The 24,123-nt window shown below is 39.9% G+C and overlaps 1 protein-coding gene across 6 annotated transcripts in view; it reads left to right on the top strand.

The window, feature by feature from the left end:
* ap1b1 (adaptor related protein complex 1 subunit beta 1) overlaps positions 1–24,123 on the top strand; it is a 35,660-nt gene that overhangs the window by 8,688 nt on the left and 2,849 nt on the right. For 3 of the 6 annotated variants that reach the window (XM_088076784.1, XM_088076785.1, XM_088076783.1), the window contains exons 11-23: positions 950–1,115; positions 3,044–3,142; positions 4,747–5,006; positions 6,190–6,394; positions 6,602–6,622; positions 6,849–6,953; positions 7,561–7,590; positions 7,679–7,816; positions 7,912–8,057; positions 8,146–8,275; positions 12,042–12,126; positions 13,568–13,654; positions 14,251–14,405. In XM_088076784.1, the coding sequence (XP_087932910.1) occupies positions 950–1,115; positions 3,044–3,142; positions 4,747–5,006; positions 6,190–6,394; positions 6,602–6,622; positions 6,849–6,953; positions 7,561–7,590; positions 7,679–7,816; positions 7,912–8,057; positions 8,146–8,275; positions 12,042–12,126; positions 13,568–13,654; positions 14,251–14,405 (1,627 nt within the window). Of the gene's footprint in view, positions 1–949; positions 1,116–3,043; positions 3,143–4,746; positions 5,007–6,189; positions 6,395–6,601; positions 6,623–6,782; positions 6,954–7,560; positions 7,591–7,678; positions 7,817–7,911; positions 8,058–8,145; positions 8,276–12,041; positions 12,127–13,567; positions 13,655–14,250; positions 14,406–24,123 lie in introns of all 6 variants that reach the window. The other 3 variants (XM_088076787.1, XM_088076786.1, XM_042487806.2) reach the window with 3 other exon arrangements.

Here is a 24,123-nt window from a genome sequence, read left to right as displayed (position 1 = left end):
ATGGTTAACACTTCGTTATCCACATTCAACTTTAACAGTCTGATGTTGAGATTTAAGAGCTATCTCCTCCACATACTGTTATACTCAAGCAGACACCCGTACTGTTCCACTTCAGTGACCCTCAGATTATTTTCTCTTGGTCTGAAAATTTGCAGAGTGAAAGCTCATTAGGAAGACAAAGTCTTTTCAGCTTAGCATTTATTCTGAAAGGCATGCATAAGAGTTTTCAGAGAAGAAAACTGTCCTCAGTAACACAGTGTGTTTCTAGTGGACGGCACTTTAAAACTCTGTCTCAATTGCACCTGGTCAAAGGTCAGGCAGATTCGACTGGAGCGTGACTTCTGCTGTGGATCCAACAGAGTGGGTTCATGTGCCAGACAGAAACCTCTCCCACACAGCGGTAGACTATCACTGAGAAGTCGTGAGTCTCCAAGGGAGCAGCTTTGGAAAGTTTCCAGCTCAGCATGGCCCAAGCCTTTAGCTATATGATTCACTACCACTCAAACTGCTGCCTTTTCAGTTAATTAGACCTCAACAAAATCTTTCTGCCTTGCCAAGTCTTGTAATGAAAGTAGTATGTAAATGAAATAAGTTATTATCCTGACTTCAGTGCAGATCAAAAGACATTGTCCGGTTGAACATTTAGCAAGCTAAAGACCCAAAGAGCAAACCAGAGCAGAGAAGACCATTAATATTGGATTCACATTTGTCAGGCTGCTGGAACACACAACTGCAAAGTAATGCCAGTGTTGCTCCGTGTGTGCCGGATGTGAAAGTAGGCAGTTGTGTGCTAACATGTTTTACAAGTTGGTGTCATATGGTGACTGTTCACCTGTCGGCCTGTTTTGCTGTGTATTTCTATCCCTCTTTTTCTGAATAAATTAATGAGATAATGCGTTTATTTTTTGTCTTTGTTGTTCAGTGCATATAATGTTGTAACTGTTTTCAGGTATGAGAGCGTGATTGCCACCCTATGTGAAAACCTGGACTCCCTGGATGAGCCGGAGGCTCGCGCTGCCATGATCTGGATTGTGGGAGAGTATGCTGAGCGCATCGACAACGCTGATGAGCTACTGGAGAGCTTTTTGGAGGGTTTCCATGATGAAAGCACTCAGGTGTGTTTGTGTGGAGAGTGTGGCGAGATTGTTGTTCCAAAAATGGGAAGTCCATTTTTAATGGTAATGGCACCAATAATTGCAGCCAGTGCTAGCAGTAAGTAGCACACAGTGGTTTCTGTAGTTGGAAATAATTAAAGTTATTGTAAGCTGCTGCAGGGAGGTAAAAAATGGAAGTGAGATGTCATATACAAATGCAGTACTGCAACAGAGAACAGGACAGACTAATTAAATTGACAAAATCTGCAATACCATAAGAGAAATTAAAGAATCCTAGATGAGAAGTATATGTAATTTTACTAACAGTACTTAATAAGATGTAATGGGGATAATGGGAACACTTTTTATGTCTGGCTCAGACCCACATTTTGTGGAAAAGCCTGTCTTCACTCTGGAGAGCTCTCTGCCACAGTTCGTTGTGGGATTACAACAGGCTTTACTTGGTTAGACGGCTCCCTTCAAGTAGTAGACCTATTCCCATATTATTCTTTTGGAGAAGCTTTTCTGATGATATTAAGTGATTTTGTGGTTACAAAGGAATGTATTATGCATAAAATGTTCACTTTTGTGCTGTTTGGTAACAGCAGATTAAAGTAGTAGTTGAATCTTTACTGTTTAGCAGGGAGCAGCATCTAAGCTTTCAAGCTTAAGACCTGAGAAGTGAAAGGAGTTTAATCTTTATATGTTATGTGTTAACTGTATTTCAGTACAGGTCATTTTTAAAAGATCACTGTTAAGATCTGTTTTGTGCTAATGAAAATTAGCTGCAGATACCAGTTACTTCTCCAAATGGTAGTTGAATGACTTTAATAAAATAGTAAGTGTGTCTTAGACATTTGACAGTATTTCTTTTTTGGACAGGTCTAATGAAATAAAAATGATAAGTTATTTACACACGGAGGTTCATCCTCCTAACCTAAAAAGTAATTGAAATCCTGTGCATGGACTAAAACTCAAAACTATAGGCATATTTTTGTCCTTGATCTCGAGGAAGAAAAATAAGGACCATATTTCCAGGACAGCGAGCTCAAATTGCCTGACTGTCAGCAATTGTGGTCAGTGACAGCCTAATGCTGATTCATTGATTGATTGAATGATTCATGCCAGTTCTTGTGACGCCGTAAGGTTCGGTGACTTGTGATGCACTGGTCTAACAGCAGGTCCTGCAGCCTTTCGAATAACATTTGTCATTAATAACTTATTGAAAGATAGTGTGCAATAGTCCAAATTCTGTTCTTTCTGTCTCTGTCTTTGTCAAACATACACACACACATAAGGCAGAGCCACTGAACGCCATTCACCTTAGCCATGCATCACTATAGGTGACATAGGAATATAACTGGAAAAAAAATTTGTTAATATGCTTTGGTTGTCTGCTATGATCAAGACAAAAGTAGCGTCTAAGGAGCCCATTTAAATTTCAGTAACTGTAATTGTCTTATTTTCATGAAAGAGCACAAGTTACATGTCTAATCACTGCCAAAGGTAGTGGAATTACAGTAGCACCAACACTGTTTTAAATAGGGGGCCGACTGATATTGTTTTTTCAGGGTCAATACTGCTTTCAATATTACTTTCGATACTATACTATTAGAAATGAAAATGAATAAATAAAAATTAAAATGAATAAATACAAATAGCTCCCTGAGGTTTTACAAAGTAAAAGTTCTCCCATGCTGACACTTTCTTTGCACTTTTTAATTAGTTGATTTTATCGGCGATCATTGAAATAAAACACTGAAACAGATAATTGGCAAAATGCCAAATATCGGCCCCAATAATTTGCCAGGCTGATAATCTGTTGACCCCTAATTTTAAACCTTGCCGCTGTTTACAATGTTAGGCAAAATTATATGTACGCTTGCTATGTTTTAAATGTAGTACGTTAGCTGTTGTAAAGTACTCTATGTGTTAACTGTGTCCTCTAGGTGCAGCTGCAGCTGCTGACGGCAATCGTCAAGTTGTTCCTGAAAAAGCCCACCGAGACCCAGGAGCTAGTGCAGCAGGTGTTGAGCTTAGCCACACAGGTGAGAAAACCCCCCCACACACATATAAGTTGCTTCCATCGTGTCTCTCCACACATTTGACAATCTTCACTTACTGTCTCGTTCTCTGGAATTGCTTTCCATGTTTTCCTCTAGTTTGTGTTCTATGTTCTCGTCAGACATGACTTTAGACTTTGCTCTTTTTTGTATCTTTTTTTTACGATAAGTACTTCTATCCTTAATTTCCGTCATTTCAGGGACACAGGAGTATTGTAATGACAATATGGATCTGGCTCTTCCCTCAGTAATGACTGCCGTGGTTTGAGCTGACTCTGCTGCTACACTAATTGTCTTTTAATGGTTTTAGGTAACAAGTTGATTTAAAAAATGCAAACAAACACTCTGATAATTCGATGAAGTATCATCAAGCCAAAATAATCTTGTTATGTGATATTATGTTACAGTTCATTTAAATAACAATCCACCTATTTGTCTTAATACAGATGTGAAAAATGGCTATGGCCTCACTACACACTGTACGTGTCTGCATGTTGGAAAAATTTAAGTCCAGATGATATGATATATCAGAGTATCTAGCTTTAGTATTGTGATGTAGTTCCGATGGAAACAGGATAGGCAGGATATAACGTTAACATTGGGAGGTATTTGATTTAACGGCTGGAAAGTGGGCGTGTCTTAACAGTGGTGGAAAGGGATAGCAGTAAATGTCAGGAAGAAAGAGGCAAAGCCAATTATATGCTTCATATAATGTTGGTTGCTGAAGCAGTTCACTGTTAAATGTCTTTCACGTAATCTGGAGCTGCCACAGATACCACTTAACTTAAATTAATGAATTCCTCTAGCTGACTTAATCTTAGCTCTTTGTGGCTAAAAGTGGCAAGTTGATTGATGAGTGGATGTTATGATATTATTGCTTGAAAGTTGTTTGTACAAGCTTATGCAAGCGCTTGTCAAAGTTTTACAGGAAGAGAACATGACTGGATTTTGATATAAGAATCACAAGAAATTGTGTGGTTCTCTTTTTGTGTATTTTCTGCATATATTGGTGCACGATAGAGTGCTCCCGGTACTGATATTTTTCTGTAGGCTGACATGGAAGTTGGGGCCGCCTTGGTTCCCTCGTCAAAAAGCTGGGGGGGATTTTTCCTTTGGTTTATTGCAGAAAATAAATGACATGGCAAACAAACAAAATGTAACCAAAAAGCACAACATTATGAGCTTCACAAAGATGTAGAGTATTACAGTTGTACTGTTTTTACATTAGTTTCTATAGATTTATCTACAGCAATGAATTGCTAACCCTGGATGTGTGCAGGCAAAACTAGCATAGGGGAGAATAAATGTGTGCCTCATAACTTAAAAAATAACCTTATGATGAAATATATATTTTATTCATCGAACTGAAATCATTTGAGAGCCTCATATCATCTACATTTTTAAAAATTTACCACACACATAAATTGAGGTGTCTTTTTTTTTCTTAGAACTTATTTAATGACTTTGAATCATGACTCAGTCTCTCATATTGGGGCCAAGACAAAAAAAGTCCAACATTAAGTATTTATTAAACATGCTCCATGAATAATAATAATCCTTCATCCTCATTTCTCCGTCTCTCTCTGCAGGACTCTGATAACCCAGACCTCAGGGACCGCGGCTACATCTACTGGCGTCTGCTCTCCACAGACCCGGTGGCTGCCAAGGAGGTGGTTCTGGCTGAGAAGCCGCTGATCTCTGAGGAGACGGATCTGATTGAGCCCACACTGCTGGAGGAGCTCATCTGCCACATTGGTACTCTGGCCTCTGTCTACCACAAGCCTCCCAGTGCCTTTGTTGAGGGCAGCCGTGGTGTTCAGCACAAGAGACTCCCCGGCAGTGCTGGATCGTGAGTCATGCTTTTCTTTTTTTTTTTAAAAAACACTGCAGGCAAAGGAATTTGTTTACTGAAGTGGATCTAGCTTCTTGATGCTGCTATTATGCTTTCCCTCAAATCTGATGAGTAACACACTTTCCAGGAGTGTCAAGCTGTGCAGCTGTTCTTCTTTGTTCCTTCCTGTATTTTAATCACTCATCGCATCTACTTGCCATTTTTCTCAGAGGAATAGATGGAGTTAAATCGGCAGTTAAACATCAAATTAGGTTTAAAGGTTATATGAAAACCAGTACTGATCACAGGAGGCTGTCTCAGCCAACACCAATCACAAATCCTGGGATCTTCTATTTGTCTTGTAGCATTATTTATTCGTTTATTTACCTATTTTAACAACACTGTATGTTAGGTATTTAAATAACAGATAAAAAAGTATAATTAATTAATAACTGTTTGTTTATTGGCAGGCAATATGTGCAAAATATTCACCTCTCTCTCTCAGAGACAGTGATAAATGCAACCATAGCAGCCTACGCTTGGTTATTTTGGGCATCTTAGAGCTTAACAAAAATAGGTTTCCTGTGACATAAAATAAGTAGCATTAGTACAATTAAACTAGTATTAAAGGTAAATTAAAACAATAAGTTATAGGCTACTAAGTCAACTAATGTTATTTTTTTTCAGCTGTTTCTTTTATTTAGTCTTAGGTTATATTGAACATTTTGGTCAATCTAGTTAATCCAATACCAATAATTTGATCATTTTAATTAAACATACTTCACTTAAGATTTTTATTTTTATCTCATTACTGATGAAAAGCACAACTTGAATCTTAACTCACACTGCAACAGTTTTATGTCAGCATCCCCCGCTTATAACACTTACTTATATCACTGACGCCAGAACGAGCACGCGCACACACACAGACTCCAGTGTACAACCGCATTAACTAACTTTCTCTTTCACACACTCCTATTCATCAGCCAGTCTATCATACTTTGTCTGCATTTTAGCTGTAGTTGTCTTGCGTGTTTTGCATCATCTGATTGGCTCTTTTGATCGACCTGATCAATCAGAGAATGAATGACAACTGATAACGATCAGTGGCTGGTCAATCATAGCACGCTTAACCAGGGACTTTAAATAAATGTCCTAAAATGCAATGCAATGCGTTTTCCTTCTTATTTATTTCTATTAGTGGTGACAGTGTTGAAAGCCCAGATACGGCTTCTGCTGCTGGAGTATCCGAGGCGCCTCCCGCTGTCATCCCATCCCAGGGAGACCTCCTGGGAGATCTGCTTAATCTGGACCTGACACCTCCTACCACCACTGGCCCGCCACCCCCCTCCTCTGGCATGCAGATGGGTGCTATGGACCTTCTTGGAGGAGGACTGGACAGCCTGGTAGGTCTTCTACACAACACTGTTTGAGTGAGGCGGCCAGGTGTAAAACATCTTGGTTGATTTTGGTAATAGGCTAAATATAAATGGGACCTACTGACCTTAATATAACTTTGTATTTTGTCTTTTTTTCTGCCTTTTGGTGCTTTTTCTTTTTTTTCTTTTGACCCTTGTGTGTTTCCCTTTCTTTGTTCAATGCTGCACCTGCAGATGGGGGATGAGTCAGAGCCGGTAACTACTAATGGAGGGAGAGGGCACAACATTTCTAAACCATGTCAGGCCATTGTAGACGATTGATTTAATCACTGCTGTTTACTGAAGTTCTCATGCATCAGTCTGACATTTTCACTCATCGTTTGTCATTATTTATTATTGTGATATCTATGGTAAGCATGCTGTGAAATCCTTGAGTCCAGCTCTTTTCTTATCTCGGGGCTCTGCAATTTGTTTCAATCAGCCTCCCATTCCCCTGCGGACGGACACTCCTCAGTCACCTCAGCTCTCACATCAGTCCCCATCGTCCCCATCGCCCCCATCGCCCCCAGATTACAGCCCCACTGAGGTTGGTCCAGGGGACCACGCTGGACCAGTAAAGGCCAGCACCAGCCTTGAGCCCCCCTTTTGTCCCCTGTTGTGCCACTGTGTCCTCCAAGTAGTCCTCCCCAGCAGTGAACTGTGCCTGTTTGCACTTTGTGTTACATTCTTAATGTTTCCCACTCCGTGTAGGTGAGATCTTAGTCAGTCTTGCCTACAGTTCTTGTCAAAATATTGTCTTTAATGCACAGTAGTTGACCTTTGTCACTGTGTGGGAGCACTGTATTTTTTATAACACCAGTCTTGTTCACTGTACCCCTGACCTTTTCACCACCGCTATAGACACACTTAGTGAGTAGCATTTGAACAAAAACTATTTGATTTCAATAGCCACTCAGCCTGACTTGTGTGGGCTGCAAAAGGTCAGTCACATAAAGGAGGATTTCTCCTGTACTGGTGTCTCCATCTTGCTGTCACTTGTTTATAGAGTAAACCCCATAGCTGTCATTAATCACAGAGAGACATTTCTTAGACCCTCACTACCCTCCATCCATCCTTATCAATCCTTCCAGAGTATTTAATGTTGCGCCAATAGATAACGTGGAGTTTTTTGTGCTTCTTTCCCTCCTACCCAGCTCGGCGGAGACCTTGGAGGCAGTCCTGCTGTAAGTCTTTTTATCTGAGTATTTGTTGAGCTTGGATTGCTCAGTAAAGGATGACTTTAATGTGTCGGTTTTACTTTGTGACCCACAGATGGGGGCTGGTTTCGGTGCTCCTCCAGCTGCAATGCCAGCCTCTTTCAATGCCCCTGTCAGCGGCGGTCTGGATGACCTGTTTGATCTCGGAGGAGGAGTTGGTATGCCTATGGGAGCCTACAGCCCCCCTAAAACAGTGAGTCATGATAACCTGGGATGAGACATGCTATAGAATGATATAACACCAGTGGTGGGATTTATAATAAAAAAACTGATCTGTTTTCTGTTAAGGTTTGGCTTCCAGCCATGAAGGCCAAGGGTCTGGAGATTTCAGGGACTTTTGTCCGCCGTGCTGGAGTCATCCAGATGGAGATGACCCTCACTAATAAAGCTATGAGTGTCATGACTGATTTTGCCATCCAGTTTAACAGAAATAGGTAAGACCACCCACTATGTGATTTGCTGATATTTCTGTATAGTCACGCACTTTGTAATACTTTTTCCGCCCTCTGTGTTTCTCTGTAGCTTTGGTCTCGCTCCGGCTGGTCCCCTCCAGATTCTCACTCCTCTCAGCCCAAACCAGAGTATTGAGGCAGTCCTTCCTCTCAGCACTGTGGGACCTGTTATGAAGATGGAGCCTCTCAACAACCTGCAGGTAACACCATCACAGTATTTCCCCCCCCCCTGAATTTTATGTGACTGTGCTAGTTTTTGTTTTGGTTGAACAGGAGTATTAAATCTCTTTCTCTGCTTCCATTTTCTATGAATGACTCAGGACTGAATTTTTGAGCATCACACTTGTGACAGTAATACCACTTGTCAACAAGATGATTGTCAAGACTTAAAGTGCAATGTTATGTATGCAAAACGTTTTTATTTTTATCACTTTTTTAATCAGGACACTGACGCCTGGTGTTTGCTGTTGTAACATGACTTCCTGCTGGGCCTATGGCCTCGAAAATCATGACAGCACTCTGTCAGAGTTGCATTTAAATGTAAACAGAAGCCCCTTTTTACAATGCTGTTCAAGGTTCAGACGACAACAAATGAAGCTGCAGTGGAGGAGGTGGCAATAATGTAACTTTTAATGGAGGCAACATTGTAGTTGGCAGTGGTCTGTGAAGCCGATAAATATATTGCGAAATGTGGTAGGCGAATTCTTTTCACTATATTATCGATTTGTTTCACCCCGCCATTTTTTGGTGGTGTCTTCCTCATTGTAAGCTTTCAGAAAACGTGCACAAATACGGACAAAATGAACGCAGGGTACAGATAGAAGGTTACATCTTTCTTCGTATATGTATCTAATGTTGAGCATAAATGAAGCCTTAATCCACCTCGCAATCTGCATGAAAGGTACAAACAGGCAATGAGGGAGCGGAGTTGTTCCCAAATGCACCGCACTCGGGCCAAAAGTTCGATTGGGCCGACTTAAACAATGCCTGTGTGAAAACACCCTAAAATAACACACTGGGGGGTCATTATGCTGGAGTTTTTTTGGTCTGTTTAAAAAGCGGTGCCTGCTTAATGAAGAATCTTTGTTGTGGCAGTATTCCTGGATCTCTGTGTTAAAGGGCTGGAGTTAGCTGATATGACTGCATATTGGGTTTTGATAATTAAATAAAATCATCGCATTGTACAGCCTGTCAAATACTAAATTAAAGTTAGCAGAATTTTGACTTCTTCATGATTGATCTTTTTATATCCCAAGTGTGCAGAATTAAAACTGGAAATGCGTCATTGTTAAAATATTCATGAAACTGACTGCATCTCTTTGGGACATTCAGTTTTGTCTGAGGAAACATAACCATGTGTTCTCAGCGATTAGTAATGTGTCCTCACTCTTACTCACCTATACCATTGAATTCCCCTGTTGTGAATAAAACAGAATTAAAACATGAAACAACCTTCAGAACGGTCGTGATAAGTTGAAAATAAAAAGAGCGGCAGTGGGTGGCTTGTTTTTGATCAGGGTGGTTCTTTTAACTGGGTAGAATTGAGGACGGGTGCTGTGTGCAGCTGGAGAGAGTAGATAAGAGTGTCGAGGGGGTGATAGAGGTGGGGGCGGTCATTAGTGGTCACAACACATGGCTCCTTTGTTTCTCCTGGCCTCAGTGGCCCTGCTAACCTTTCTACTCTGCAGCCTCTGGGCCCGGCTTTGATGAGTACTATTGTCTGTTTTAACACTTTCTCAGATGTTTTACTTTGAGAGGTTCTGCTTTGTGTTTGTCTTGATGGATTATTTTTGAATTCTTTTTTCACTACGTGTGTGCGGTAGCAGTCATTGAAACCCTTTCATCACAAATCGCCACATTTTTAGTGCTTTATTAACTTTGGGTGCAAGTGTCATGGGCCTGCAAAGAAACCAGTTAGATGTAACAATGTCAAAGTGGTGACTTTCTCAGGTGTGTGTGAGTACGGAAATAGATGTATTCAGCAGTGATGAAATTCCAAAAAACAGTGAAAGCAAAAGACATCAGCAAAGAGTTGAGGAAATTGTGAAAGGACTATAAAGTAAGTGATTGATGAATAACTCAGCTGCCGTCACCTGCTGAGCTAAATCAGACAGATCATCTCGTCTTGCACTGATTTTATTTAATGGACAAAATTGTTGGCAGCTGTCTTGTTAGATGTATGTTTTTTGCTGTGTGATACAGCGCCTCTACTCTTTTTACCTGAAGCTTAATGGTGAATATTATTATTATGCAAATATCCTGTGTAATACATATATGGAAAAGGCAGGTGCAATTTAAGATTATTTTTTGAGTGCTCGTTTTCACGCTGCTCTGCGGTACAGGCAGCTGTGGACGCAGAGGAAGCTGCCTGGAGGAAGAGAGGCTTTTCCTGGTCAGGCTCCCAGATAATGTTATCCTCTGTCTTCTGCATAAAAGTGGTTTGTTTACAGCTTATAGCAACTTAATAAGATATAGTCTGTGGCTTTTGTTTGATATTAAGTGTAAGGAAAAAAAATTGTTGTTGCACATTTTTGATCTGTTGTTAGTGTAGTTGGCTTGCTAACTATTATGCAAATGTCGCTGGCGCACTGAACATCCCGCTGAACCCCAATCACACTCCCAAACTATGGAAAAGAGGGAAAAATAGTTCAATATTTATACTGAACAGCCAATATTGATTTAACTGATATAATTCTAAGTCAGGTGCAGCCCTAGGTTTTAGTATGCAGATCCTTTATCATTATTTTGACTGCTTTTTTACCTTTAAAAAAAGATTAAAACAATTATCAACATAAATTAATTTTGTATTCATCTCCTAATCATTTTGTCGGTTCAAAGGTGATGTGGATAGGAACTACTAGCCCACGTAAGACAAATAATGCCAATTATATGTGGACTATAAAAGGCTCTCTGCTAGCAGAAGTATTGGGAAGCACAAAAATATCTTGTTGCCAAAACAAGGCCAAACAGAGTTTAGGAACCTGTAGACTTGTGGGTTAACTCAGTACATCACATGAGACCTGAAGTTTAAAATCATATCATGCAGTAGCCTTTATAGCCTTTATATGGCATCTGACTTTCTCAGATGTATTCTTTATAATGCATTTCCTTTAGTTAACTAACAGACAAAGTGAAGCTTTGTAGTTTGTATATGACTCGCTGTGTTACAGGCAGTCCTGCATTGCACCCAGGAATAAGACCCCCCGATAAATTATTCATGAGTCATTCTTCCGCTCTCCTCTGGCCAAACTCACCGTCCTTCTCTCCGCATTTTGTTTAGCAGCCTGATCAATACCACCGGCTGCCGCTTCAGGTGCCCCCATTATACCACAGTTGTTCTCGTGTTTCAGCGTCTTGTACTTTTGCCACAAGGGCCCAAAGTCTGTAAAAAGTCCTGTCTGAGAGGCTGAGGCTAACACTTTCAAGCTTTTTTTTTTTTTAAATATAGACCTGCTGTCAGGTGCTGTCTTTGTTGTCTCTCACCTGTCAGTCCTGCTTTTGTTTTGTTTTTATTTTTGGTATTTTATTTTTAACCACTGTCTGCTATTCTTGTCTCCTTAGATCTTCATCTTTATTTATATCATCTTGTAACGCACTTTCTGGAGGCTCTGTGGAAAAAACTATTTTTGATACACGTAGCTTGTAACTAATATGTGCCGATATGTTCTGGCAAACGAGTTTACTGTGAGACAGTGTGATGGGAGGCTAGAAAAGAACATTGATATTGTAGTAGTGTGTGTGTGTGTGTGTGTGTGTGTGTGTGTGTGTGTGTGTGTGTGTGTGTGTGTGTGTGTGTGTGTGTGTTTGTATGTAAGACTGTAGCCCTCTTGTTCAGTAAACTGCACACATACACCAGCGATGCCCATCCTTGAAGGGCACTCGAAAAGTAATTACCCATGTACTGCTTCTTGTTTCTCCTCCTGTCGTCCTCCTCTACCCCCTCCTTGGATGTAATCACTCTCGCAGGTGGCTGTTAAGAACAACATTGACGTATTCTACTTCAGCTGCCAGTACCCCATCAGCATGCTGTTTGTGGAGGACGGGAAGATGGGTGAGTGTGTCTTGACTAAACCTTTTCACTCAAAAGCCTCAAACCCCCACTGACGTCAACGAATTACACATACGTCAGTCAGTCAGCGATTACACATTATCGTGAATGTTCCTATCATGTGAAGAAGTGTATGACGTAGATGTGCGTTAGACTGTACTCGCTAACCTCTCAGGGCTGCGCATTTGCTCCTAGATGATACACAAGATCAATTTTTGGACCTTTTTCTTTCTTTGTGTGTATGTGTTGCTGTTTGATAAATTCAGTGAAAACATGTTGGCACTTCTCCCTGTGGAGCCTCCTGCTGTCAGAGGCTGCAAGCTAATGCTCCGCAGCCTCAGCTGCATCAGGAAACCTTGTGCCTAGTGTGGAAACAAACTGCTCACACACTACTTTGAGATATTTGTGTGTACATTTACTTTTACCACAGATTCTTTTGTAATTTTCACTTCATTAACATTCATTCATGTTTTTCTTGTGTAGAGGAGTTTTTGGCACCCCAAAGAGGCTTTAGCCACTGCCAAAGAGAAATCACCTGCAACAAAATGATGATTTAGAATAAAAATAGCAATTCAAGTCCTCTCACAATGTGTTTAATAGCAATTTATCAAACCAATGTTAAAGAAGCAGAGCATAAACTTAAACAAGATGACGTTGACTTCCAGCAGTCATCTCCCCGCTCATTCACTGCCACTTTTCACAGGAGAAGACCTCCTGTGATTTGTCACAGAATGTCTGTGGAAAATCTTAAAAACCCTTAATTACAACCAGGGTTGAAATTAACTTTTTGTCCACCTGCTACTTTGGCTGGTGTCAATAGATAACCTTTTTTTGGTTGGTGAGTGAAGCAAATCAAGTGGCCACTTGCATATTTTACCAGTATTTGGCTGGCGCTGATTTCCAGCCCTGATTACAGCAACATCATACTTTTTGCATCATCATGCCTCCTGCATCCCTTGCCTCAACCAAACAGAATTTCCAGAAAGTGAAAATGCGTCTGACACGACAGTCTCCTGCTGTGAGCTACATGTGTGAAAGGGTAAATCCTGAAAATGTCTGTCCCTGATTCTCCAGACATTGACACTGATGGACACTGACTGCCTCCCCCTCTCCTAACCACAAATCTCTCTCTCTCAGACTCACTCCCCTCCCTTTTTCCATTGTTGCAATTTTTTTAAACCAGTTTTGACAATTGGGGTTTCATCCTCTCAAGAATAATAGACATTTTGTTTATCAGATGATCAAAATAACAGGAAAATGCATACATTTCTGTCAAACCGGGTAACAGACTCATTGCCTTTGCAGTGCACGGACCGATCATTCTGTCATGGGTAGTTACCCCCTAAATGTATATTCTGAGCGAGGTATAACCCTGATAGTGTGTATATTTCTGTGTGTGCTCTGTCTTTGGACTCATCCAGTGATCGTGTCTCTCCGTCCACAGAGCGGCAGGTGTTCCTCGCCACATGGAAAGACATTCCTAATGACAACGAGTCCCAGTTTCAGATCAAAGACTGCCATCTCAACTCAGGTGAGAAGGCTGGAAAGGGAACAGAGAGTGAACTGCCCAAAGACGCAACACATTGCAGCGACACTCTGCTGCGTCTTTACATGTGAAAATAGCCTGACGGAGCAGTGGCGATCTAGGATTCAGATCCTCACTAATGAAGCAAATTGCATTTGATGAGAACTCATCAGCTGCAGTCCCATATTTACGTGTGATAATTTAGTTTTACACAAGCGTGAGAGCGGTTGAACTGGAGAAGAATTCCTAATGACAGCTTAATGGAGATTTTCCCCCACAGATTAAATTTCGTCCTCATGAACAAAGAGAGGGTTTCACATCCTACCAGGGAGCAGCAGCAAGACCGAGGCTGAGGAGAAAAGTTAATTCCGAATTAGTCACTGTATCTTTGCTGCACAGATAGCCTGGGGTGGTGGTTTAGAGGATGATAAAGGGAAGGGAAATCCTGCATCGTCTGGTACATTTAATGATTGTTTGATGACAGAAGCTGAATACTAAAAATTAGCAAGAGCCTGTTAAGCTAATAAAAACAGGACACATTCAGTTAAACTCTTAAAATTTTTACTGTATTGTGTTAAATTTTTATAACATTTCCTCAACAGATGCAGCCTCCAACAAACTTCAGGGTAGCAACATCTTCACTATAGCCAAGCGTACAGTGGAGGGCCAGGACATGCTGTATCAGTCCATGAAACTCACCAACGGCATCTGGGTGCTGGCTGAGCTGAGGGTGCAGGCAGGAAACCCAAACTACACAGTAAGTACGGTGCCAGTTATATCAGCTGAATTCATGAATTTGAGTCACATCAGTGTGACTCTGGTGCTGCTGTGTTAACTACTTGCTACGAATAGAAATAGGACGACCTTTAGTATTTTATTTTTTAAAAAGAACTTACTACAGTATGTTGTGCCAGCTACTGTGATAAATATCAGGATTAAGAGGAATTAATATTGGCCACAGATTTTAAGAAAAAAATGACATTGCAACATTGTACATGGTGTTCGAGCACACAGCAATTACATTATTATTATTATTATTAAGAATTTAAAAGAAAAGCAGGTGCTGCCAAAGCTACGCCTACTGTTGCTGTTCTATTAGTTTTTTTCCCCAAAATAATGGGAAGGTCTAAGGATCTATCGTTTAAGATCAAAATACACGCTTAACAAAGAATATCTTTGCTTGTAAAACAGTGTAAACACTGCTGTTGTCACGAGGTTATTCACCAATTTCCTCGCTATGGCATCCCTTATGTACTTGTATGTATGTAAGCATATTGTTGCTGAGAAAAATCATTGCCTCATTGTCAGGAACAGCTTTTTCTGTTGAAGGATTTGATTTTTTTTTCACCCTGATTGCTTATTTTCGTCTGACATGTAAGTTTTGTAAGTTGTTTATTTTAAAGAAAAGGTTGGTTCAAAGCAGCAAGTCTGTACATCACACAGGTGTAGATAATATAATTTAAGACACAGTGCAGGACATTAAAATGAAACAAGTTAAATTAAAAAAAAAGGTCCCTTTTGCAAGAGGTTCTTATCTGTGCTCTAATCGATTTTCATGCAGGCCCAAAAAAGTCCAATTTTCCAAACTACCTTTTAATCCTTTGAGCACAGACTGGTGCTGTCTCTACAACTGCATTAACCCAAAATTTTATATCTGGTGATCTAGATATTTTTGGATGCCACAATCATACCTACCATGAAACTGAAAACACATATTTAGATTTGCATGGTATTGGAGATCTGTCCCATGATAAACATAAATCAGATATAAGGGCTGGCACTACATCCGATTTTCACCACATAATTATTGAGGCAGAAAGAGTTCACGGTAATGATATTATCCCAATATCTAGAGAAAATTTATAATAATAATAATACTATTACAGGCCAGGGTGGCTGTGGATCCATGAAAATGGGTTTTATATGTTTTTAGTCAAGTCACCATGAGAATTTCAGGTGTTGCTGCTATGGGAAACATCATTTTAACAGGAGGGAAACATTTTTGACAGGGCAACAGACCTCCAGCACATCACCTGTATGGGTCAAAGTCTGTATTTTCATCCTTTCTACACAATTGATCTCGATCTTGCAGTGAGTCTGCATAATTAAACTAAGGTCTAACTATTGGGCCTGCACATTAGTTTATTTTTCTAAGCACATTATCTGTCATTTTACCTTATTGTTCACTTTTTGAAGAACTTCAGTGTGTTTTCTTGGAAAGATTATATTTTCACTTTCCATCACAAGATGGATCTTAAACTTTATTGAATGTGGTATTAGAAAGTCTTAGATTTAACTTGTTTATGCCAGTAGACACCCTGTATCAGTCAAATTCATCTTTAAATTGTATTATATGTTTTTTTCTCTTTTATTTGGCAGATGAGTCATGCTCAAAGTGTAGAGAGGTGGAGAGAGTCTGTAACTGTACAAAATCATACAAAAAGAGCAATTACAGTTAATGGATATTGAAAAGGCAACCAGATGGTGTTGGGGAGGGAGACAAAGCAATTGGAAAGAAATGGAAATCATTTAAGAGGCACCAGAATATTTATACAGTGTTATAATACGTGTATTATTAACAAGAAATCAGTATTTTGCATTTAAATATCATGGTTTATATCACAACACCCCTGTCAGGAATCAAAGGAATTAACTGATCCAAACCATCAACTCGGGACTTGCATAACTTTGATCGAGAATAGCCTCACTAATCTACATTCAAACATACGGGGTAGGAAACTTCCACCCTGAACTTGAGAACAAACTACAGGCTGACTTGTTGAATTAAGTCAGTATGATGGAGTTGACAAAACACTGTCATCACTGCACGTCATGGATCGAGACAGATGACACAGCAGAGACATGATAGAGATTGATGTGCGGTAATGAGTGCTGAGCGTGCTGAAAGGAGGAGGCTCGGTGATTGTGCTGTGATTGGAGTGTGTGGCACTAGTATTCATGACTTAGCTGTGTGTGTGTGTGTGTGTGTGTGTGTGTGTGTGTGTGTGTGTGTGTGTGTGTGTGTGTGTGTGTGTGTGTGTGTTTTACACTGTGTTGTTGCATGGCTCTGCTTTGTCAGCGTGCCATGGTCTGCGCTGTTGATGGGTTGATGGATTGTGTTTGGCTTAGAAATTCTGCATGACTAAGTCCAGAACGATGACCTTGCTGTGACTCTCCTCCCCGCTCATCACTCAGTCTGCTTTCAGTTCATGTTTTTATTTATGAGGTGGCGTTAACTGTCTTTTTGGGTTCCAGGCTAGACGAGTCAACTTGTCAGTCACATCTCTCGCTCATTAAATTGTCAGGATTTTGAATTCATTCATACATTCTTATTTTAGTACGTCATCATGAAGCCCAACAGTGTGTGGGAAATTTAGGGAAAAAAATGACCTAAGGAATATATCCTTGAGATAAAATATGAGATTAATTGACCCAAATGAAAGCTTATTTTACTTAATGACTATTAGTAGAGGATTTATTTTTTCCTGCTGGAGGCGGTGACCATTTTTCATTTTCTCGCTCTTGATTTGTTGCTTTTTTATTTCCCCAGTGTGTCCATTTGTGGCGTAACCTCATTAATTCAGGAAGACTTTTTTCTTCTTCACCTTCAGCTGTCTCTGTCCTGTGCTCCTTTTGTCTTTTTGATTTCATTTTCATTTTTAAGTTCAAGTAGTTCCTCAGTGGGCCTGGAAAGGCTCCCCTACATTTTGGAGATGGATCATAAATTGTTTCCTGAGGAGAAAGGAGACTAGACTTTAAAAGATAACCGTGCTGCATGTACAGTGTGCAGTCTGATGCTCGTCTCTCTGAGCTCTCGCTCTCTCTCTGGCTGCTGCATGGTCCCTGCGCTCTCTTGGCACGCACATTAAAGCCAAGCTGCTAAAGCCTTTTGTCGGCAGCTATTTTTAGACCTCAAGAAGTAAAGCCTTGCCAGTGCAGTTTTTCCTGGGTTTTATTGTGCTTCAGAAGATGAGTCATAAATACAATAATAATTTATTGCCATGAGTGGAGATATATAATAATTATGATAATGTTTGATTTTCGCTGCTGTGTACCCATGCTGTTTTAAAGTTATACTTGTAATTTTACAACTTGCTTGGCTTCAGCTTTCCCATGTTGCCTCACTACTTATATCAGGGTCTTACAGCTTCATACTGATTGTGGCTGTGTTTGTGTCCACCTGATGAATTTAACACCAATGTTCACTCTCTTTTAGCTCATGTTTTGGTCTCTACTTACTTACAAGGAAAACATCAGACTCTTTAGCTGTATGTTGCACTATGTTTACCAGCAAGTCACTTGCAGAACTTTATCAGTGAAAGAAGTTGAGGTCAAAAACAAATCTATGAGAGCAGTGAGTCACCAAAACAGTAAGGTTGCAGACCAGACAGCTAAACAGTGAGCTTAAACTCATTATAAAGTTATGCAAGACTGACGTGAGCTTCAGATTCAGGTTATGATTCTCTGTAGGTTTAGCCCTGAAATTGACATTTTGTGGTGTTTAAGAGGTTGACTCACTCCGTTATTATGCCTCCAAGCTGGTGATAGCTGAGGCCTGAGGCATTATGTTTTTGGGTTGTCCTTCCGTCCATCTGTTCGTCCGTCCGGCACAATATTGTGAATGCAGTATCCAAAGAATGCGTCTTGGGAATTTCTGCAAATTTGACACAAACATTAATTTGGAATCAATGAGCTAATGAGATTTTGGTGGTCATTGGTGGAAGATGAGTGTGAAGCATCCATGTTTGTACAGAGATGAATGTAAACTGTATGTGCAACCTGACTGGAGCGTGGATGCCATTATTTCTAATTTCACTCTGTGCTCCCTCTCTAAATTTGAGGGTTTTTGAGTCTGTCAACGCAACCTAGGCAGGAACCCCTCATGAATTCTGATCTGATCTGATCAGAGTGATGGTTAGAGGGGCAGCTGCTTCAGAGGTGAGTGAATTTGAATGCAAACTTTAGAACCAGCGCAAGTAATGGTTAAGTTTCACTTTCACTGTGACTGACGTTCTACTGCTCCGTCTGTGCCCAGAGTATGCTCTGTGCTCCGACAATGTAGATGCAAAATGCAGATGTTTTAATTGTGGCAGGCTGCCACAAGTAAATAAATGTGTGGGGAAACCCTAACTAATATTTACTCTCCTTTGGTCTCTATTTTTACTTATACTCTACTTGCAAGGGAAATATCAGCCTCTTTAGCTGCTGTATGCTCCACTATGTTCACATGACCTGTGTGTATCTTTTGTTTGGTGATGAGCAGGTAGAGCACTGTAGGTTTTTTGGAGCTTTTTCACCAAAAGAAGTTGAGTGCAACCCGAAAACAATTCTATGAGAGCAGTGAGAGTCTATCAAAACATTTAAGCTGTGGCCAAACAATGAGCTGAAATTCACCATGAATATGAAAGGCTTTGGGGAGCTTCAGTTTTGGGTAATCTTTCTCTGTAGGTTCATCACTTTTTATATTGTCACTTTAGGTGTTTGTGAATCAGAGTTCTCGAGACTCTGAGCGGAACTACCTATTATTATTCCAGGGCTGTGTTTTTTTCTTTCCAGTTGCATTCGTACCACTAATAGGAATGCTAAAGTGGTGTAAGCCGACCAGCGGTTGGTCTAGCAACATCCCTTTTGCTTTCACAAATCAAAATGCATTGTATTTCCCCAGCCACAAATATGCTAAGTAAAGCTTGGACTTTGGTGTCAGTCCATTTGTCTGCATTTTATTTCTTTTTTTTTTTAAGACCGGTGTGTTGTCAGTTTACACGGCTAGTAGAATTTTAAAAATGGATGTTACCGGTGCGGCATTGGCTCATGCGTTCAACCAATCACTGCACACTTATCTCACTCAAGGTTCCTCTAGCACTGGCAGAGTACTTTCTCTGAAATAGAAGCTAAATATTTTTCTGAAAATGGTGTTTAAAGAACTACGATAGTACCTAGTTCTTATGGTGCAGATACAAAAAAAAAAAAGGTGGTCCTCAGATCTGTGTTCCTCAAACTTTGGAAACATTTTTAGATTATTTTTCGGGCTTTCTGCCTCTTGTTTCTTATGATACAAAGGATAGGGGGAAAGGGGACACTGAGCAAAGGGCCATGGGTTGGAATCAAACCTGCTGCCAAGGACTCTAGTACACCTAGGGCACCTGCTCTGCCAGGTGAGCTACGGGGCCTCTCGTCATGTTGTCATTTCACACCGCGTTCCAGAAATATTGATTACAGCAGCTGTCAGTTTCTAAATTGTCAGCAGCTCTCAAATTCCCTTTGACTGATATCCATTGGAGCTCATGTATACCTAATAGTTTTTATAGGAGAGAATTGGGACATTGCTTATCTTTTTGACATGAAGCATGGTATCCTCATCTGCCAGCTCCTGTCCCCATGGCAACTATGTGACCAGTGATGTAGGGTTATCTCTCTTTCCAACTCCTGAGCCGGTAATTCTGAGGGTTTTGGTAAAAATGAGCTTCAACAGAAATGGACACCAAAGTACAGCTGTACACACAAATATATCTGCTGTCCCTTTAGACAAGCAGAGATTTACTGCTTTTAGGTTAACCACTGAACATCATTTATACTATATATGAATAATATAATTTTGTATCTATTAAGAGATTTAGCAATATTACTTTGCCATGGTATCTCTCCCTTTAATAGCTCAGAATTAGATCTCTGTTTGTAGCGTTACAAATCAGTGAGAAGACCGCTGTGAGCTGTTACTGGGTTTTAAATGATTGCTGCAACAATATGATGAAGTAGCTTTATTTGTCAGGTATTAAATTAACCTGATTAAAGGAAAACAGACACACTGGTCTGCTTAATTCATCCATAAAGAAGTTTCTTAATTGATTTAACTGAAACTATTGCCCACCACGTAGCTCACACATACAGTACATTTAGTGTTTTTTTTTTTTTTTTTTAGTTCTTTCAAATGTAAGAAAGCTTACATGATTTGAGAGAAATTTGTAAGTTCAAGAAACAGGGAGGACTAACATTAAATATCATTGCATTACAGTCAGTGGTGTTAGTATTTGGAACAGTTGATAATGTGGTATTGAAAACACAGAACATTTAACAAATTTAAACAGGTTTTGCTAAACAAGATAATGAAGTGATATGAGATGGTAAAACAGAGAGGGAGACAGGCGCATTAAGACAGGGAATAAGATAGGTAGGTTTCTTCTGATGGTGTGACTTTGTTTTCTGTATTGATGTGTGTGTGTGTGTGTGTGTGTGTGTGTGTGTGTGTGTGTGTGTGTGTGTGTGTGTGTGTGTGTGTTGAATATTGGGCCAAAAATTGGGATGATTCATGTTTTAAAATGAAGGGGTTTTTTTTGTTTGTTTTTTTAAATAAAATTCTAAAAAAGGGGTATCAAATCCTACCCCCTTTTTTAGAATTTTACTTTCTCCCACTCCTTTTCGTTAATGAAATACGTATGTGTTTTTCTTTCTTAAATTTAATTTTATTCTCTCATTTTATTCTGAATGTTTGAAAATAAAGATCTAAACAAAAAAAACAAGAATAAAAGATGCAGGACAAGGTCTAAACCATTACTCTTCATTTTTGAGTTGGCCTGTCAAGAAGGTTGTGTTTATGATCTCAAATGTATTAGAATTGAGATACTTAAAACTTTATCAAGCCATGATCATGCATCGAACGGTCGTCTTTCTTTACTTTACCCTTTGCAGTGCTGCATTGCTGCATCAGAGGGCTGCATCGGCTCCAGGTCCTCTTTTCTGCAGATTTACAAAGACAGCCTGCAGTGTCCTCAGGCTGCTTCATTGCTGGTGTGATAGGTGCTGTGAATCCATGTATCTGCCTGTCAATTGAAAATCCTTGGCAAAAAGAAAACACATTTTTTTAAACAAGTTATTAGAAAAAGAGAGTCATGTAAAAACCTTGATCCTTGACGTTCACAGTGTTGGCATAATGGAAAAAAAAGAAATGGATGATTGAAAACAAGAAATATGTCTCTCAATCCATACTGATTTACACATTTAGATGATAACAACCTTCTCTATCATTACCGTGGCTCTCTCTTCCTTTTTTATCTTATTCCCTTTCCTAAGGGAATAATCCTAATAATATTTTATCAGCAAGCCGTAAGATGAACCCCTGAATGCCGCAGTTTCTAGCTCTCTTAATAGCAGGTTCTACACAGCAGCTACAGCATCTGCATTTCCTCACATCTTACCCCATGCTGACAGCAGAGCGGCTGCCTAAATGTTGCCAGCAGCAGTAGCATGCATTAGTAAAGAGTCCAGAGTGTGCAGAGGCAACACTTAAGGAGATGTGCAGTATTACTGCTTTATTCCTCTGCAGCTCTGTGGTATCCAGCACTACACACACACAGTCACTTTGGTGGATTTTGGTTTCCGGTGAGGTAAAGGAGGGGTCTTGTCAGTCACTCACCAAATCTTTGGTTAATAACTGATTAGTGTTATTATTACAATGGTGGCAGGCTAAAAAGAGAAGATGTTAGTCTTCTCTCAGTACTGGAGTTTCAAACTTCGACACAGTGCTTTGAAAAATATTTTGACAGCTTAAAAACAAGCTGTTGAAAACACTTTTTTCAAAGTTGTACCTCAGATTGTCATGAAGTGATGAGGAGGAATTACTGAATATAATACATAGACAAAAATGACAAAATAATGAAAAAAAAACTCCAGTAAAATGAACATCAAAAACACAAAATAAACACAATTAGAGAAATGTGGGATATTTGGGCGATATTTGGGGGATATTTGGGCGATTTTGGACGTGTTGTTGCAAAGACTCTGGTTAGAGTCAGGCTGGAAACCTTTGTTACATGTCATCGATCATTTCTCTCTGTCAGCGCTCCACTGTCTGCTGTCTAATAAGGGACATGCAGTGCCCAAAAATACTTCCACAAAATCAACAAGACAAAGAAAAATCACTCAAACTGAAACGCAGATTTTAAATAGTCATTAGTATTCTCGGATTTAGTTTCTTCTCTTTCTGTGCTGTTTTTATTTGTCGTAAATGTCCTGCGCTTTCTATCTTTAGCAAACTAACCCTGTGACCCCCTCCAACTATTTTCCGGTGGAACAAATGTGTTTCTAAGAAAATGACAGTGATGAAAGCTGAAAGAACAACACTGCAAGAGGCAGAGCTGTGTGTCTGTGTCTGTGTCTGTGTGTGTGTCTGTGTCTGTCTGTCTGTCTGTCTGTGTGTGTGTGTGTGTGTGTGTGTGTGTGTGTGTGTGTGTGTGTGTGTGTGTGTGTGTTTCTGTCAGGGCAAGACAAATGCTGCTTGTTTTCTTGACTTAACCGACGTCACAAAGACATGTGGGCTTTTCAGGGCTCCATTCGTCATCGGAGGAAGCACAGCTGGTTTTGATTGTGCAGCAATTATTCTGAGAAAATTTCTGAAATATTCAGAATTGCTGTCTTTTGTATTTATTAATAAGTGCGATGTCATGACGGTGCCTGTCCTGATACAATTATCCCTGAGCTCCAGCTGTCTTGTATTTCTCAGTCTGAGGAAATAACATCCGCAGTGTGATTGCTAATGGAAAAAAAAAACTCACCTTTTTGTGAGACAGTATCAAATCCTAAACCTGCTGCTTGCTGAGACGAACATCAAAGAGTGGAGAGCCTGCCTCTATTTGCTAAAGTGTGTTTATGTGTCTATATTTCTGTCTGTATGTCTATCTGTGTCTGATGAGACTAAACAAGGGACGCGTTTCAATCCAAAGATTTTATTCTCATTGGAAAAATATACATTTTGTGTCCTGGAAAAATACCAAAAGATGTTTCTCATTTGTACCTGTAAGCACGTGAAGCAATATTAACAATGCTCAAGTTTGCCTGATGAAGATCTTGTTGGTGAAATGTTAAGTCACCACATTTTACCTGTCCCCTTAATTTTACCTGTTTTTAAAGTTATGCCATTTATATCCAAGACTTGAATCAAAAATGAAGTTGCTACATCGGTTTAAAACAGCTATTACTCCATCATACTGACATTAACTCGATTCTGCTTCACATCTAACTGTCATTGAAGTAGTCTCCGTCTGTCTGACTTCGATTTAAACAAACGCTGTTCATTCAATCGAATTCACACTTGGCATGTGTATTTGAGTGTATTTCTGATGATCCAAGGAAGTGTAGTGTTAAGTGTGAGCTCTTGAGATCTGTGGGACATATTTATAAGTAGTACACTATTACTTTACCACTTGCACACACTGTAGTGTTCCCCCTATTAACCATCATACCACTGAACGGCACGCTGGGTACAGCTTGTTCCTTGTTGCTTGCTACAGTAAATTCAACAACAAATGAAGAAAGGGAGACTGGAGATGTTACACTGTAGCACACTCATACATTTCAAACATCAATGATATATCTTTTGGAATTACCTCTTCTGTTCCTGTAATTACTTTGACTTAATTGAGGCGGTAAAATGTTTGTGTGAGCTTTTGCACCCAAATCATAACACGAATGCCAATCACGTG

This window comes from Plectropomus leopardus, chromosome 4, assembly GCF_026936395.1.
Source record: "Plectropomus leopardus strain MGB_pleo_1.0 chromosome 4, ASM2693639v1, whole genome shotgun sequence".
In the NCBI taxonomy this organism is placed as follows: domain Eukaryota; kingdom Metazoa; phylum Chordata; class Actinopteri; order Perciformes; family Serranidae; genus Plectropomus; species Plectropomus leopardus.
The sequence above is the reverse complement of the archived record's forward strand: the minus strand, read 5'-3'. Positions and strand labels throughout refer to the sequence as shown.